The 17,724-nt window shown below is 41.5% G+C and overlaps 1 protein-coding gene across 5 annotated transcripts in view; it reads left to right on the top strand.

Annotated features, from left to right (window-relative positions):
• The window catches only part of phka1a (phosphorylase kinase, alpha 1a (muscle)), a 42,325-nt gene extending 25,116 nt beyond the window's left edge, over positions 1 to 17,209 (top strand). For 2 of the 5 annotated variants that reach the window (XM_084043784.1, XM_084043781.1), the window contains 15 exons: positions 1,544 to 1,708; positions 3,324 to 3,421; positions 3,710 to 3,855; positions 4,374 to 4,527; positions 5,049 to 5,207; positions 6,618 to 6,747; positions 7,978 to 8,079; positions 9,414 to 9,529; positions 11,920 to 11,955; positions 12,656 to 12,685; positions 13,418 to 13,462; positions 13,963 to 14,124; positions 14,733 to 14,786; positions 15,376 to 15,576; positions 16,471 to 17,209. In XM_084043784.1, the coding sequence (XP_083899910.1) occupies positions 1,544 to 1,708; positions 3,324 to 3,421; positions 3,710 to 3,855; positions 4,374 to 4,527; positions 5,049 to 5,207; positions 6,618 to 6,747; positions 7,978 to 8,079; positions 9,414 to 9,529; positions 11,920 to 11,955; positions 12,656 to 12,685; positions 13,418 to 13,462; positions 13,963 to 14,124; positions 14,733 to 14,786; positions 15,376 to 15,576; positions 16,471 to 16,644 (1,772 nt within the window). In that variant the 3' untranslated portion in view covers positions 16,645 to 17,209. The remainder of the gene's footprint in view (positions 1 to 1,543; positions 1,709 to 3,323; positions 3,422 to 3,709; positions 3,856 to 4,373; positions 4,528 to 5,048; positions 5,208 to 6,617; positions 6,748 to 7,977; positions 8,080 to 9,413; positions 9,530 to 11,919; positions 11,956 to 12,655; positions 12,686 to 13,417; positions 13,463 to 13,962; positions 14,125 to 14,732; positions 14,787 to 15,375; positions 15,577 to 16,470) is intronic. The other 3 variants (XM_084043780.1, XM_084043782.1, XM_084043783.1) reach the window with 3 other exon arrangements.
• Positions 17,210 to 17,724: the final 515 nt, after the last annotated feature.

Raw genomic sequence — 17,724 nt, 5'->3', positions numbered from 1 at the left:
ATATATATATATATATATATATATATATATGACTTCTATGTAACAAACTAGGACATACATTTTGTATGCTATAGTAAGCCATCTGCATATTACAGAATTATTTGAATTGTTATATAACACAAAATATGTTAAGTGGCTTATGAAACAAAGAGAATTGAATCTCGTTTGTTATTAGTGTTATTCATATTGTCTGTTGCCTAAATTCATTAGCCTCTGCTCTAAACAATGGAGCCTCCCTTAGCTCTCACAATCACAATTCCCTGAAGCCACCACTGTGTGTGATATACAAACTAAGCTTACCATAAATACAATCATTGTTTAGTTTCTGTTACTTAGATCTTAAACAACGAGGCAATATACACATTCGTGTTGAAAATATATCCTCTGCAGTATCACTAATCTAAACTAATTTAAGATGTACAAGAAACCCTCTTTGTCTGTTCTGGGTATGAACTATGGACGTTAAGAGTGTGTTTGCCGTTTGACTACGCTTCTCTCTCTGTTCACCGACACACGTAGCAGCCTGCCACTCAGGCAGTGTGTTTGTGAAGGAGGGTGGAGGGAGGGGCTACATCTGACTCTCTTAAAGAGACAGAGACAGGCAGACAGGCTGCTCGAGACGGGTATTGATGCAGGCTGGAATATCATGTCTCATTCCTCCACTGTCATTCCTCCACTGTCAGGGATTCCAGCCTGCATGCATACACTCTTGGGCTGCTCTGTGAGTACAACGGTCACATTATTATTGGGTCATCAAAATTGGTGAAAATAATCAGGGTTATTTTTAAATCGGTTCGATACCAATATGGTACGATTAGATACCAATTAATTGTGCATCCTTACTTGGTAATGGTATTGGTAGGCCGCTTTGAGTGCATCAATGAATTCATGAATTATTGAATCTAACAAACAACCCCATCCTTGTCAACACTCTTAAAGAGGTAACGTTATATTACATCCATTATGTATGATGGTTTTCCAAGAAAGACACATCCACAAATCCTCTGTGTGTATTGCAAGTGCACTGGGTTGCACTAGCCCTGTGTGAGCACACCATGGATTGTTTAGACTTCAAAGCTTCTTCTTAAGGTGTGTGTAGAAAAGTTATCAGTTTGTTTACCTCGTCATCACTGTTTTTTTCTTTTTTTTTCTTTGGGTTCAGTCATTAAGAAGTGGCATATTGAAGTGTTTCTAGTAGCCCGTATCTCTGTTTACTCATCTGTTTACAGGTGAAATCAGTATTCATTGTATTAGATGACTCAAACGTAATTTTATGTGACTACACATTACGTTACGAACAGTCTTCTATTGCTGAGTTATCCCATAAACAGTCGTGGTGCAACATCATTTAGCAACTCACAAGCTACAAACTAACTAGTAGCTAATAAGCCTGCAGGGACTTATTTACTAACTTAACGACTGAAGTTACGTTCAGCTGGTCCAACCCTGCCTAGGAGAGGGATGTAGTGAGGTGGCCTTACTGTATGTTTCTCATATTCCCTCTCTCTCTCTTCTCTCTCCCACCATCCTTCCATCCCTCCAGAATCAGATGACCTGGCCCAGTACTTGGACCAGCTGATGGCGCACGCTGCTCCCAGGAAACACAGTCCCAAGGTGGCTTCAGGACTGGGCCGGTTCAGGGCTGCTGCCACCAAGACCAGAGAGATGGTTTCTCTGATGAAAACGGCCCACGAACTCGACGTTCACAGTGAGGGATAAGTCTGCCACGTTATTACACCACGACTGTATTCACAGGAACAGTGGACTTTCGCTGCCCGTGTTCTAAGAAAGTGTCGAGGTTCAATGCATTGGCTATAGAGAGGGGTGACAGATGAAAACAAAACAAAAGCAAAGTGTCAAAGTTGAGAGAAGTCCAGGCGCTCCGGTGGCGCAGTGGTTAAGTCCCTGTCCACCACCATCAGGCTTTGTCGGGCGTCTATGCAAACACAGTTGGCCCGCGTTCGGAGTAGGGAAGTCGGGCGGGGAGGGTCATATTTGTCACTGCATGTATTCCTACAGGCTGGGGGGGGCGGCACCTGTCAGCGGGGAGTGTTGGGCAGGAGGAGTAGGACGAAGGTCTATGTCTCCCGGTGGGGGCTCCTCACTGGCAGGTGACAACGCAGAAATATGTGTGGGGACGAATTCATTGGCTTAATGACTAAATTGGGGAGAAAAAGGGGTTACAAAATAATTGGCTACTCTAAATAAAAGAATGTAATACAAAAAATGATCAAGTTGAGAAAAGTCCAACTTTGACACTTCACGACAGAGCGGCAAGCCAATCAGTATCGCTTTGTGCTCTGAAGTAGGTGTACAATAAGCATAAATGTACAATATATACTCACCTCAGAAAAAGACTACTGTATGGAAGTACCAGCAAATATTGAGAACAAAGTTTTTAATTTGCAGTTGTAGGCGTGAAATTAATAGAGATTAAAGATTGAGCAACTACATGGCCTATTCCTTAAACCTTAACCTAAAACGTATAAATAGTTAGTACAAACAAGCTGTCAGAGGTGAGGATTGAGTGTCTGTTCTCCTCCTCCCTGTCTGTGAGCTCCCCAGGCTGGCACAGCTGTTCACTTTGATCCGCTCGTACCAGCAAAGCTCTTACTGTAGCACATTTCTCACTTATTTACGAGGGTGTCACTCATAACCTCCAACACGCCCAGCTTATTGTATTTTATGAATGTCCGCACTACAGACAGCTGCTGCAGCTGCCGGTGTGAATTCAGCTTCAGAAACTATCTTGTAGGAGATTGGGTGACACAATTTGGTTTGTGGTTACATCTAAGGCATCTAGGGTTCCCAAACTGGGGATCGGGAGGGTCCCCAAATAGTTTTGGAGTGTCCCCAGATGATTAGCTTAATGTGCAACATTGTTTTCTCACTCAACAGTAAACAAACCAATACAGTATAAGTGTATACAATACGGGGTGTCTGCACATTTCTAAAGTTACAATTTAATGACTTTTAAGACCTTACCAAATTGGCCAAATTGTCAAATATTACGTAAGAAAGAGGAAAACATTGTGAAAATAGCCGATCTACAAGCTCACAACGCCTCGCAGTGCGAGGTTGGTTGGTTTATGTATTCTCAGTGAACTCAGTGATTATCAAATGTTTTAATTTCAATGACTCACAGTTGACACACATTCAACATTAGGCCACATTTATCCGTTTTTTGTTTGTTGTATTTCATATCTGTGACCCCTATCTACTATCTTGAGAGACGGGTGGATGGATGGATTTCTCTCATTATTTTTGTCATTCTTTCTCTCCCTCCATCTCTCTCTCTCTCTCTCTCTCTCCATCTCTCTCAGATGTGAACATGTACCTGCCAAACAGGTTGTTTGTCCGTACTCGCCACTCTTCGCTCAGCCTCAATCTGGCGGATCCCACTATACCACAAGAGAGCCAGGTGCGTGTGTGTGTATGTGTGTGTGTGTGTGTGTGTGTGTGTGTGTGTGTGTGTGTTTGGGCTGGGATCGGAGTGAAGTGGTACCCAAATTTGGTGATGAGCAATGTCATCATTGTGTGTGTGCTTGTGTGTGTGCACTCGCTCATACTGTAGGTGTATTGTTGTACAACAACAAAGTATAAAATAGCTTAAGTGGTCATTCTCAGTGCTGTGATGTGTACTCATTTGAGGTTAAAGTGAAATTGAATCTATGTTAATGTCATAATATCATTCTGGTGTCTCCTGCAGGCTTGTCCAGTAGTGATCTCCACAGACAGTGACATACCCAAAGATGCCAGTGGAGCCATAGACTACAAGGCTCTGGTTCAGCTGCTGAAGGACACACAGAGTCTGCAGGACCAGGCTGACATACTTTACATTCTCTTCAAGGACAAGTCAGTCAGCTTTTCCATAATTATGCCACTAACTGTTATTGACACAATGCAAATTTTTCTGAAGCCAAAAAGACGTAAAGGGCAAGACTAAAGGGCTGTCCTCACCAAGAATGATAACTATAACAGTAACTAATATGAATATAGCATTTAAAGCATTCTAAGGAGTCTACACCACAACTATAATGGAGGTTTTAGGATCACTTTCAGAGTGACTTGATGAACAATACAAACAGACAAACAGACAATCAGAATCACTCCCTACTGTATGTACAGGGTGTCACAGTCAACACGTCACTTATGTTCAACACGTTGACCGTATGTTATCGTTGATCAGTGTGTATGCTCATTGCTCACTTGACACTGTGTGTGTGTGTGTGTGTGTGTGTGTGTGTGTGTGTGTGTGTGTGTGTGTGTGTGTGTGTGTGTGTGTGTGTGTGTGTGTGTGTGTGTGTGTGTGTGTGTGTGTGTGTGTGTGTGTGTGTGTGTGTGTGTGTGTGTGTGTGTGTGTGTGCGTGCAGGGGAATGGACTGGGACACGTGTCTGCATGGTAATGGCTCTACGGTGCGTTCTCTGCTGACTGACCTGTATGAGAAGGCAGGAGAGCTCAAACAGTGGGGTCTCATCAGAATGATCTCTGGCATGCTGAGGAAGAAGGTGGAAGAGCTAGACTGGGTACGTAAAACACACACACACACACACACACACACACACACACACACACGCACACGCACAGGCACAGGCACAGGCACATAATTCAGTTAACCTATTAAGACCTGAGGCCGATTCTACGAATGCCTTCTAAATCAGTAGTTTTTTTGTGCCAAGGACCCCCAAAATGATATGTAGTTGGCCGCAGACCCCCATCTGAAAATATTTTGTGCCAGGGACCTCCAGAAGAGAAGATTTTTGTAAAGACAATTCTAAATTATTACACATTTTTCAAACACTTAGAAAATATATATTTTTATTTTTTTTAAATAGCAGATGTACGCGCTGTGAGCTTGTAAATCTGCTATTTTCGAATTGCCAACTCTAGAATCTAAAATGACACAGATTCTTTCCCGGTTTTAATGGGTTAAATTCACATGAAGCCTCTTTATCTCATTGGTATTTACTATTTGCCATCCTCGTGCAGATTATGATTCATATAATATTTCCAAAGCTCTTTGTCATTACCTGTGGTCTCTTCCTAGGCGTGTTCTGATCTCCTGGCCCACCAGAAGCACCTGACGGTGGGTCTGCCTCCAGAGCCCAGAGAGAAGACCATCACCGCCCCCATCCCTCCTGACCAACTGGTCAAACTCATAGACGAAGCCAGCGAGAACAACATCACTATAGCTATACTCACACAGGTGGGTCACTCACTGATACAAAGGGACCGTTTCAGGCTATAAAAAACAAATGCACTGGCTTCCAGGGATGTGCAGGCGTAAAGTACTTGCCCCCCTACTGTGGAGACTGGGGTTTTCATTCCTCCACGGTGCATCCAACTCAGTTGGTCATGTTTGTGGGTGGGAAACTGGCAGGCGATTGTGTTTTTCTTACTGCACTAGTAGTCTCTCGTAGCCAGACAACTATTCCACAATCTCTGAATGCTATATAGAGTCTGGAACTACACCTCCCGATATCCGAACATGGAAACTGGCATCTGTTTGTCATTTCCGTTCACAAAAATATATTTTGAAATAAAATAGAATAGGTTGGTAGGGGCAACTGTTCAGCAGGGAGCAGAACTTGGAGGGATAGCGTGTTCGTCGACATGTTATAAACTTCCTTTCACCGTCAGGTGAAAATACATGGCTAGTGACTACATGTATATCGAAGGATGCATGTGATTGCCTATGCACTCTCAAAGAGTTCTCAAAACACATCCTTTGTTGTTCATATACTCCTGCAGCTTGTACACATTTTCAAGCACCTTTTGTTGTACAAAACGCATTCACATACACACACAATCCTCATTTTATATTCACGTCTTACAGGTTGTAGGACAGTATAATTAAAACTGCAATCTGTAATTTTTTTGGTAAGAATAAAGCAAATCTGTATGGAGTATGTTAATACAATATAACTGGAGGTGGTCTCCCAACTCTTCCTCTGGGACACCTACTGGTTGACAAGAGGTATTGCATAACAAAAGTGTTGAGAGCTCAAACTTTTATTGCTCAACAGTAAAAACTTCAGGACTCTCGGGGGGAGGGGGGTACTTGGGTTTAAATGTGAAAGTTACCTTTAGGTACTTTAATAGCAAAAAGAAATAAACTAAATTAAATTAATCATCAACCTACTTTCTCACATCCACACACCTGTCATTGTCTCCGCCAGGAGACTATGTTTTCACTTTCCGCCCCCCCCCCCTCGGCCAAGCTAACATCGGTCAAGCCTCACCTGACACGTGACAATACGTTGAAAGAGTGTGCTCTGATTGGCTAGTGAGACGCATGACTTATCAGCGGCCTATAAATAGATGTGTCACTTTGAAAGAGTCTTAGCCTCTTTCAAAGTGAGGTAAGACAGGAGTAATCACGAAATGGCTGAGAAATGGCGGAGTAACACTTAAGACAGGATTAATCAAGTAACACTTAAGACAGGATCAATCAGGAACAGTACTGGCGGAGACCTGTGCTCCGAGGAGCACATCTTCTAGTTCTTATACTGTCTTTTCTCTCTTCCATCCCTCCCTCTGTCTGTCTGTCTGTCTGTCTGTCTGTCTGTCTGTCTGTCTGTCTGTCTGTCTGTCTGTCTGTCTGTCCGTCTGTTAGGAGATCATGGTGTTCCTGGCCATGAACATCCGGACTCAGCCCAGCCTGTTCGGTGAGATGATGAGACTGAGGATTGGACTCATCATCCAGGTCATGACCACCGAGCTGGCCCAGTCACTCAACTGCTCTGGTAAGACACATGGACTGGCGATGAAGATGACACAGCAGAGAGTCACTCTGGGCTGTTTTCAGACTGGCATCACAAATCAGATTTTTGCCCTTTCCAGATTGGAATCAGATATTTTTTCAAGTCTGGACAACAAACTAAACACAATCATGGAAACAGTTTTTTGTGAATCAGATTCAAACCACATTCCTAAGTGGTTTGAAATGCAATTTAAGTCTGATCTCTAAAGATGTGTGTCCGTCTGGACACTCGGACACTGAGGCCAGGTTTATAGTTAGCCGTACAACGGCGTCGCTTGCCAAAAATAGCGGATCCACAAGTTCACCACGCGAGTGACATTGTCGTACTACAGTGTACATCAGCGGTGGCCAACTTTGATGATGAGTGAGATGATCCACACTCACTCCAGAGGGCCACATGGCATATACTGTCTCTCCGTATTTTAACCTTTTTTGCCATTCTATGTCACACAAAAGTAGCAAAAATAGCCGATCTAACAGCTCAAAACACGTCACAGTGCGACGCGTTTTGAGCTTGTAGATCGCCTATTTTGTAATTGGAAGCCAGATTTTTTTTTTTGCTATTTTTTAATTGGAATCCTGAAAAGTAACGTTTTTATTTAATTTCAAATGCATTTAGTTATACTTATGTTATGAACTTAAATACAAATACATTGGACATAAAAAGATAATAGAATTGTAATACTAGTCATTAACCTACTAATGTAGACTGAAGTAATGTAATTAAAGCGGGTCATGTTTGCATGTTTGGGATTGTAACATCTGAAATCAATAAAATGTTTCAGTGTTCCGATATTAACCTGCGGGCCGCACTAAGTGAAGTTGGGGGCATGTGGCCCCCGGGCCGCCAGTTGTCCATGTATGGTGTACATGAAGCATTATACAGCAACCAGTGCAGACAAATCCGATCTGATCCCTTGCAAATAGCAGTGTGGGCATGAAGAGCAGATATGAGAAACATGCATTGCCCTGCAGTCTGAACAGAGCGTGAGAATTGATGGTAACACGTTGAACGTGTGCGTGGGTCTTATAACCACTGTCTTGCTCTCTTTTTCACACATTCTCTCCATCTTTCTCATTTTCTCACGCTGTCCTCCTCTCTTTTTCACTGTGTGTGTGTGTGTGTGTGTGTGTGTGTGTGTGTGTGTGTGTGTGTGTGTGTGTGTGTGTGTGTGTGTGTGTGTGTGTGTGTGTGTGTGGGTGTGTGTGACAGGAGAGGAGGCGACAGAGAGTCTGATGAGTCTCAGTCCGTCAGAGTTGAAGAATCTTCTTCATCACATCCTCAGCGGGAAAGAGTTTGGCGTGCAGAAGAGTGGTCAGTCATCCAGTCACAATACAGCCAATCACATTCTAGCATTGACCAAAATGTACTTAAAGTACCAAAAGTAGAAAGTATTCATTATGCAGAATATCCCGTTTCACAAATGTATAAAAAATATTTTGAAAAAAATCTACAAGCTCACAATGCGTCGCATCGCAACGCATTGTGTGCTTGTAGATCGGCTTTTTTCAAATGGCCGAAATGTATATAGGTCTGAAATGGTTAATATATGTTTTAGTAAGGAGTAAAAGTACAATATTTGCCTTTGAGATGTAGTGGAGTAGAAGTAAAAGTATTGAAAATTGGAAATACTCCAGTAAAGTAAAAATACCTCAAAATTGTAAGTGAAAAGCACAGTACTTGAGTAAATGTTTTTAGTTACTTTACACCACTGCATTCTAGTCTCGTACAATATAACCAATAACATTCCAGTCTCATACAAAATAACCAGTCACATGTAAAACATGCTATGTAATCAACCCTCACAGATCCAATGGAAAAAGTCTGACATCATCCAATGAAATGTGATACTTTGTGTCAGATTAATTCTGTGCTTTTCATTACATGTGAGAGAACTGCCAGCACTCAGAAATGTCCTTCAGGTACTTTTGCCCTTCTGGTAAATCCTTTTTGAAGGCGAGTAGCTGAGGTTTGCCCGTGCCCAACTCTGAATAAAAGTGCCCGAACGACATTTCTGTGAGTGCTGTAGTGGCAGTTCTTTAGCTGATTTTGAACTCTTTTGAGCCGTGCACCCAGTAAACAGTGGATCACTGGCACTGAGCTGTCCTCGCATTGTTTCTGCATTCATACTAAAGACAACAGCTCACTCACTTTCAAAGTGTACCACACCCTGTCTCACTAAGAGGAATCTCCATCTTGTGGTGAAAGCTGGAACATACTTCTTCTGGTGTAAAAAGAAAGTGTAAAATGTTTCACTACGTATTTCAAGGTATAAACATAGCCTTTAAACAAACAAAAAAAGAGAATGTGACCATAGATTTGTACATTAATTTCCTAAGCATTTGAATGTTTTTTTATGCCAATAGCAGACAAAGCAGATGACAACGACAAAGTGAAGAAACCTGACATTTAGATTTTTGGTACAGTTTACATTCACTTTTGGACATTTACATTTGTATTTTTGTAGTTCTGGGACGGTGGTGAAAATGTTAATCTGGAGCCCTGTGAACATCACAGCCAACTGTACTTTTGGCTGTGTTTCTTGTTGTTTACTTATTAAACCAAATTGTATGAGTTCTTTATTATCTACTGTATTATTCCTGAACCAGATGTGTTTAAATGTGTTTGTGTTTTTTTTCCTCTTGCAGTTCGAGAGATTGATACTGGCGTCAGTTCTTCCCTCTCCATCCATCAAATAGGCCACGCTGGAGCCACCAAGAGTGAGAGAGCTGGCCTCAGCAAACTGAAAAGTGACATGAAACTGGTAAGAACTGGTTCATGCATGCGTGCCGTGTGTGCGTGTGTGTGCGTATGTTGGGTGGTGATGTTTTGTTTCCTGTTGATGTTTCACGCTCATTCTTTACCTCTTTTTTCTTTGTCTTTTAACCACTCTGTCTTCCTCTCTTTTCTTTCTCTCTTCTCTTTTTCACACGCGTGTGTGTGTGTGTGTGTGTGTGTGTGTGTGTGTGCGTGTGCGTGTGCGTGTGTGGCCTGGTGAGTGGGTGTACACACACCAGTTGTCACGACACTAGAGCTATGGCTGGGCAATTCATCAAAGATATATTGAATCTCGAGAAACAAGGCTTTATTTTTAGTAATGTTTTTTATTCTTATATATCAATTAATCAACATGAAAACATTTCAATAGATTTTTGTAATTGATTAAATTGATTAATCTGATTAACCCCTTAAGCCCTATATCATACTTTGTTGTCCAAAGATGACTTGCAAAAATTGTGAATATAATTACAAGCTCACAAATCATCACGATGCAACACGTTTGTGAGCTTGTATTTTCGCTATCAAAAAAAAGATGTTGGCAAAAGTTTGAAATAATCGTGATATTGATTTGAATGCGATATTGCCCAGCCCTTACTAGAGCTACTGAATGCTTTTCTATTGCCACTGTGACACACAGAGACTGTACCCTCACTCACCCTTACTGTCAAACGGACCTCTCTTTGCAGCTGGAACAAAGATTGTCTCTGCCGGATATCAGTAAGGTGATGCAATGAGGAGGAACAACTACTAGAGTATTAGATAGTGCATGCATTTATCAACGCTATTACAGATCATTTGAAATTAAGGAAATTAATCGGTCGATTGATGAGAGTAATCGGTGAACCCCGCAGACTATGCTGTTGGTGGTGATATCCTAATGTGTATATAATACAAATGTTCAAGATTTAAAAAAAATGCTGATCTACAAGCTCATAGCGCGACACAAAGTGATGCGCTATGAGCTTGTATCTCTGCTATTTTTTAATAGCCAACGTACAGTATAAAATATGGTTAAAGTGCTTACACAGATGCTTTCCTGGTTTTAATGGGTTAAGCTGTTGATTAGCATTTTTGGAAAGTCCCCGGAAATCTGCACGTAGTTGGGACTTGTCTGGGTGTTAATTCACCCTGGATGTAAACCTTGTTCTAGTTCTGATAAAATGATCTACATGGGTGATGGCTTGCTGAGTTATACAGTGTGTAATATACAGTACTGTGCCAACACATTACTATGATTCTAAGAGGATAGTTATGTGAAGTTGTAAATGAATGTGCTTTTCCATTGCAGATGGAACATAGGTTGTCTTTGACGGATCTCTTTAAGGTGATAATGAGGCTCTGAAACAAGAATATTGAAGGGAAAAGAACTAGAGATTATTAGAGGCAGATTATGAGGCATTAATGGAGGAGCCTACAATAGATACAGTCTGTAACTGGATGTGTCTCTCTGTTGCAGATGGAACACAGGCTGTCTTTGACAGACACTGTTAAGGTGATGACGATGTTGTTAGTTGTTGATTTGCTTCATTCATAAAACAACTCTGCAATCATATGTTTTGTATTGAAAATGAATTTGGACCTATTAGAGGTCTTCAGTCACAGTGAGGTTATGAGATGATTATTCATTCTACTTGTCAGTATAGTGAATGGTCAGACTGGTAGTGATGAAGCACTCGGATGCCTGCCCACCACCGCCGAAGTTGTGGGTTCAAATCCACCGTGGTGCATCCGGCTGTGTCAAGTGTCTATACGAACACAATTGGCCCGTGTTCAGGGAGGGTAATAATTGTCACTGTACTTATTTCCTACGGGCTGGGGGGGCAGCACCTGTCAGCAGGGAGTGTTGGGCGGGAGGAGTAGGATGAAGGCTCTACGTCCTCCCGTTGGGGGCTCCTCTCTGGTAGGTGCGTCAGTTCGATACAACAGCAGTGACAACACACAAAATGTGTATGGGGAGAAATTAATTGGCATAACGACTAAATTGGGGAGAAAAAGGGGGTTAAAAGCACACACACAAAAGAAAAAGAGGGGAAAAAAAGACTGGTAGTAACAGGATTAAACTGGTTTTAAACTGTTTTTTCTGCCCAAGATGGAGCAGAGGCTGTCTTTAACAGATGCATATAAGGTGATGTTGATCATCTTACAGGTGGTGGTAAACATTAATTTTGATAAATACTTCTCCTTGACCGTGTGGGGGGAAAAAGATGAATGGTGAGCAATCGGAAGGAACAGAAAGGAGGCTGATTGTGGTTGGAATCAAATGTAATTGGATACCTAGAACAAGAGAATGAAAAAACAATATATTGTAAATAAATGGCAGTAGAAACGGAGCAGGTAAACATGATCTTATGGAGTGTGGTCTTTTTATTGCAGATGGAACACAGGTTGTCTTTGGCGGAGCCCTTAAAGGTGATGATGATTATATTGATGGAGATAAGGTTCACAATAAATTAAAATTAAAATAGATTACTGATAATTATCATTTATGTCTTAATTTATTGGAATTTGCAGTGGTGTAAAGTAACTAAGTACATTTACTCAAGTACTGTACTTCAGTACAATTTTGAGGTATTTTTACTTGACTGGAGTGTCTCCAGTTTTCAGTACTTTTACTTCTCCACTACATCTCAGAGGCAGATATTGTACGTCTACTCCACTACAATTATTTGAAAACTTTTATTACTAGTTACTTTGTAGATTTTGATTATTATTACAACACATACAGTAACCACTTCAGCCCTATATACATTTCAGCCATTTGAAAATAGCCGATCTACAAGCTCACAATGCGTCGCGATGCGACGCATTGTGAGCTTGTAGATCTGCTATTTTATTTTTTTTACATTTTGATACCAACACTTTTGTACTTTTACTAGTACATTTTTAATTCCGGACATTTACTTGTAACAGAGTCTTTCTAGTCTTGCAGTATTTATATTTTTACTTAAGTAAAAGAAAATTGTACTTTTTCCACCACTGGGAATTTGTGACTTCAGAAGAAACTCTCTAGCTTGGTTCATGTAAACATGATTTGGTTCTCTGATCTATAAGTATAGTGTGTGAATAGTTTTGTGAAGGGTGAATGAATGTTGTTTGCATTGTGTTTCAGCTCGACTGTCCCACAACAGTCCATCGTAAGGTGAAGACAATGACATTTTTGTTAACACTTGTCTCTCCCTGGGTGTTAATTCACCAAAACATGGCTAATTATCACAACACAACTGTGTTTACCACATGGTTGTTATTGGTGTCGGTGCACAATTACTCTACGTATTTGAATGGAAAGATGTCAATGACTCAATCACAAGTGTTTTTTTTTCTTTTCTTTTTTATGTGTTTTAATTACACACTTGGATCTGAAATGTCTCACGTTCCTCTCCTAATGTTGTTTCACCAACTTGACGCATGTGGAAAGTCACGATTATGTTAATTCCACTGGGTGTTGGGTTGGTATATTAAGTGATTATTTCTTGATTCCCCTTAATGCTGCAATCTACAACTTTAACCAATCATCTGTATGATAGAGCATGTTAATACAATATAATTTACGACTGTGGTGGAATGTAGTGGATGTATTGAGAAACGCATATACTGTGGTCAGGTAGGACACCTACTGGTTGGCAAGTGTTACTGCATGAAGCTCAATATTATCCTCTGCCTAAACTGACTTTCTGTATGAACTCAGCAGTAGAACTATTGGCGCTGCAGCAGGGAACCCGGGTTTGAATCCCGGGTAGGCCATTAAAGTTATAAATTGCAGCTTCAAGATTCAATCTACCTTTTTTTCACTCTGATTAATTACTTTGTATTTGTCCTTTCTCTCTCTCCATCTCTCTCTCTCCATCTCCCTCCCTCCCTCCTCTCTTCTCAGAGCTTAACCCCTCACATGCTGGACATAGATAACATTGAATCTGGGGTAAGAAACCTTTCACCAACACATGTTGTAGCGTTTCTTTGAGGCATGTTTAACCCTTTAAGACCTGAAACGTATCTGTGTCATTTTAGATGTCTTTGGCTATTCAAAAATAGCAGATATACGTACAGAAGAACTACTACTCCATACAAGCTTGTAGATCTGCTATTTTTTGAAAACATTTGTAACTCAAATCTTGCTTCTGGGGGGTCTTGACCCTTGAACAAAAATATGTTGAGATGGGGGACCCATATACATATCATTTTGGATGTCCTTAACATGAAAAAGTTTGAGAACCACCGATGTAGCAACATATTTTTTTTTCAAAAAACTGTAAGGATTTAGAAGACATTTTGTAGAATCGGACTCGGGTCTTAACGGGTTAAATATGAGGCAAAGATGTTGTGTTCTGGAATGGAAAATGATGTAATTCTCAGTACAAACTTTCGACGAATAGCTAAAATAGCTTTGCCTATAATAACGACATGCTTCCACCCATCCAGAGGTACAGGCTACCGTCCATAGAGTCTCTGGACATCCCGATGAGCGGGCCCGTTGCCAGGGACATCAGGCATGGCCAGTGGCTGCGCAGGAGGCGTCTGGACGGAGCGCTGAACCGAGTCCCTGTAGGCTTCTACAAGAAAGTCTGGAAGATCTTACAGAAGGTGAAATCACACGCACCACACCCAGATGCACACCCATACCACACACTACAATTTTCACACTAAAGGTGCTTACACACCAGGGTTGGGTTGAAGTTTTCTTTCAGTGCAATTAATTCTCCTGTATATATATATATAAATAAATAAATATATTTTATATTTTTTGAAATGTTGTTACTGAGTACATAGACACAGAATTCTAATATTATGAGGCAATAAAGCAACTACATTTTTATTTGGAGCGAGGCCGATTTTTTTTGTTCTATTTCACGCAGCTGATGGCTGCTCAGATGGGCATGAAGAGCACTCGAGGGTGGGGGGGGGGCAGTTACGTGTGTCTAGCTCAGGGACACGTAGTGGGTGGGCCTGGAGGCGAACCGGTGACCTTCTGATCACCAGGCGGCCTCTCTACCCACTAAGCTATGACATCAACCTGTATGAATAGTTTGATGCTAAATACTGGTCGGCAAGTTTCTTATTGTTTATTTGTCACACCTTTGTTTTCAGTCACAAGTTGAACTCCTCAATCTATGTGAAAGTTAATATAATGCATACATTCAGATGTAAAACATTTTAAGTACATTGATTATATTCATATATTTTTTTCCTAGTGTCATGGACTTTCCATAGAGGGATTTGTTCTTCCTTCTTCGACCACTAGAGAGGTAAGGAGGTCATAAAGTACTGAATCATGTGCATGATGGGCTCTTCCCAGGGACATAAATAAGTATTATTTATTATGTACCATGAGGCATCACTGTGCTTCTCTTCCTCGTCATCTTTTCCACACCCGACATGTGCTTTGAACCTCTCCATCTTATATCCGTTTCTTGATTTATCTCTCTTGAATTTGAACACAAACAGACACACACACAAGGAACACTTACACTATTATGACATCTTAACCACTTAAGTGTTCAGGCGCGCCTCACGAGCCTCAAGGCCTCTCTGTGTCGGCACATCTGCCTTGTTGTACGGAAGAATGAACTGCTACGTCCTGCTAAAGCACAGCCATTCCTGTGAAACACATGGTTCTTAATGAATCCCATCCTAGTCCTACCATGTACTTCTATACAAACACACACAAAAGCACTGTACAATCTATTATCATATCCTGACTTGTTAACTTACCATTTACAGTATGTGTCTATCTGGTCTTTTGATGAAAGATTGACTCTCTCTGTCTCCTTTTCTTCTTTTTCTCTCCGTTTGTGACTTATCTTTGTCCTCTCTTCATCTCCTCCCGTCCACCAGATGACCCCAGAGGAGATCAAGTTCTCGGTCCACGTGGAGACGGTGTTGAACCGCGTGCCCCAGCCCGAGTACAGACAGCTGCTGGTGGAGGCCATCCTGGTGCTGACCATGCTGGCAGACGTGGACATCCAGAGCATCGGCAGCATCATCCACGTGGAGAAGATCGTGCACATCGCCAACGACATGTTCTACAAAGACCAGGTCCGAACTGGGGTTCTAACGATTGCAATGAATCAATGATCGATCAACATCGATCTATGAATTACACAAACCTCTTTTTGTGTATGTGTGTATCCGTCACATATCTTGAGATCGGTTCTTCACTTTTGGCGTGTATAATTGCTGACACCCCATGGGAGTGCGGTGTAGATTTTGAAGTCCTTCCCAACAGCGTTGGTTACATACAAAGTCAATGCAAAGATGTGAAAATGACGGGCGTAGCCCACAAATGGCGCAAAATGATGTGAATGGTGGGCATGGCCCACGAATGGCACGACGTGAAAAAAATTGCCATCCATTCGGATGAGCAGTTCTTCAGAACCAGTTAAATGTTTAATTAATTAAACATTAAACAAATAGGTTATTCGCATAGGTTACTTAAATAATAAAAATAGATTAATTGATAATGAAAATAATTAGTTATCAGCGCTAGATGCTGATGCTAGATGCTGCATCCTACCGTATGCGGGATATGAAGAATTTATATATATATATATATATATATTGAAATTCTTTATTAGGAGTAACCCCTTGAGATTCAGGATCTCGTTTTCGAGGGGGTCCTAGAGACAGCAGTACAGTATACAGTAACATCAAAAAAAAAACGAATAACAAAAAACTGAAAACAAAACATCAACCGGACAAGAAACAACACATAGGACAACACAATCAGGGTATTATACTCTAAGCAAGCACAAAAAAGATGGATCATTTGTTCAGAGTCAGATATCATTGTCATTTTCAATTTGAAGAAGTGTGTACAGTACATGGAGTTTAAAATACTTCTCTCTCTCTCTCGCTCTCTCCCATGTCTCTTACTATGTCTCTTCATCTCCCTCCCTCTCTCTCTCTCCCTCTCCATCCCTCCATCCGCAGATGGACTTGGGTGCAGAAGAGCACATTCTGGAGAGGGACCCTTCCACAGGAGTGTGTAGGCTGTTGTATGACAGCGCCCCCAGTGGGCGCTTTGGCAGCATGACCTACCTCACCAAGGCTGTAGCCGTTTACGTTCAGGACTTCCTGCCTAGCGGTGCATGTGTAATGCAGTGAGAAGACACATGCACAGAGAGGGACAGAAACACGCACAAAAATAAATACACACGCACACGAAGACGGACACAAAACACAGAAATGGGGACATGCTAGCACAAATGCACAACCACAAAGGGAAGCAAATTCATACACATGGGTACACACACACACACACACACACACACACACACACACACACAGAGAAGGAGACAAAAACATGCATGTGCGCACACAAAAGTCTCATTTATGCTCCGTTTCGCTTCAAAAATAGCCGACCTTTTAGGTCGGCTATTTTCGGCTATATTATGAATCGGGCATAAGGCTGCCCGTGTCTTCCTGTATACTATTTGTTTGTTTGTTTAATTACTTTCTGGTCTAACTGCAACACATATTTTATGTTTAAAAAAGGTTTGGTTATGAACTGAACGCAGTTTCCTCCTTAAACAGCAGTCTTACTGTAGTCTCACTCTAAAACAGGGGTCTTCAACGTTTTCAGTCCAAGGACCCCCTAGCTGAGAGGGAGATGAAGCAGGGACCCTATATTGTATAAAATGGTGTTTTAAAAAAATTGCCGATCTACAAGCTCTCAACGCCTCACGCTGCGAGGCGTTGAGAGCTTGTAGATCGGCTATTTTCGGCTAATTCTAGGGTTCAAGTGGTTAATGTAAAAAAAAAAAAATCCTATCACAAAGATTTGGCGGACCCCCTATAGTAGCTCTGAGGACCCCCTAGGGGTCCCGGACCCCCTGTTGAAGACCCCTGCTCTAAACGTAAAGTAGAGATGTGAGCATTAACATACAAAGATAGACCAGTTTTGTCTTTGCAGCTCTGGCGTAAACCTAAGCCGTTCAGATCACAGACAGACAGACGGACAAACATACAAACAGGAGCGAGATCTAACACTGTAGTGCTGTTACGCTTAATGAATGGGTACCATTAAACACTGTATCTTTAATTGCCATGGGTATGCTATTTGTTTGCTGTACCAGACTGTAGTTTACCTCCTATAGTCCTACCGGACATTACCTCCAATAGACCAGCGATTCCTAACCTACCTATGGGGCTGCGAGGGTATCGCAAATGGTCTCTCAAATAATT

This window comes from Gymnoscopelus microlampas (assembly GCF_963454915.1).
Source record: "Gymnoscopelus microlampas genome assembly, chromosome: 19".
NCBI lineage: Eukaryota > Metazoa > Chordata > Actinopteri > Myctophiformes > Myctophidae > Gymnoscopelus > Gymnoscopelus microlampas.
The sequence above is the reverse complement of the archived record's forward strand: the minus strand, read 5'-3'. Positions and strand labels throughout refer to the sequence as shown.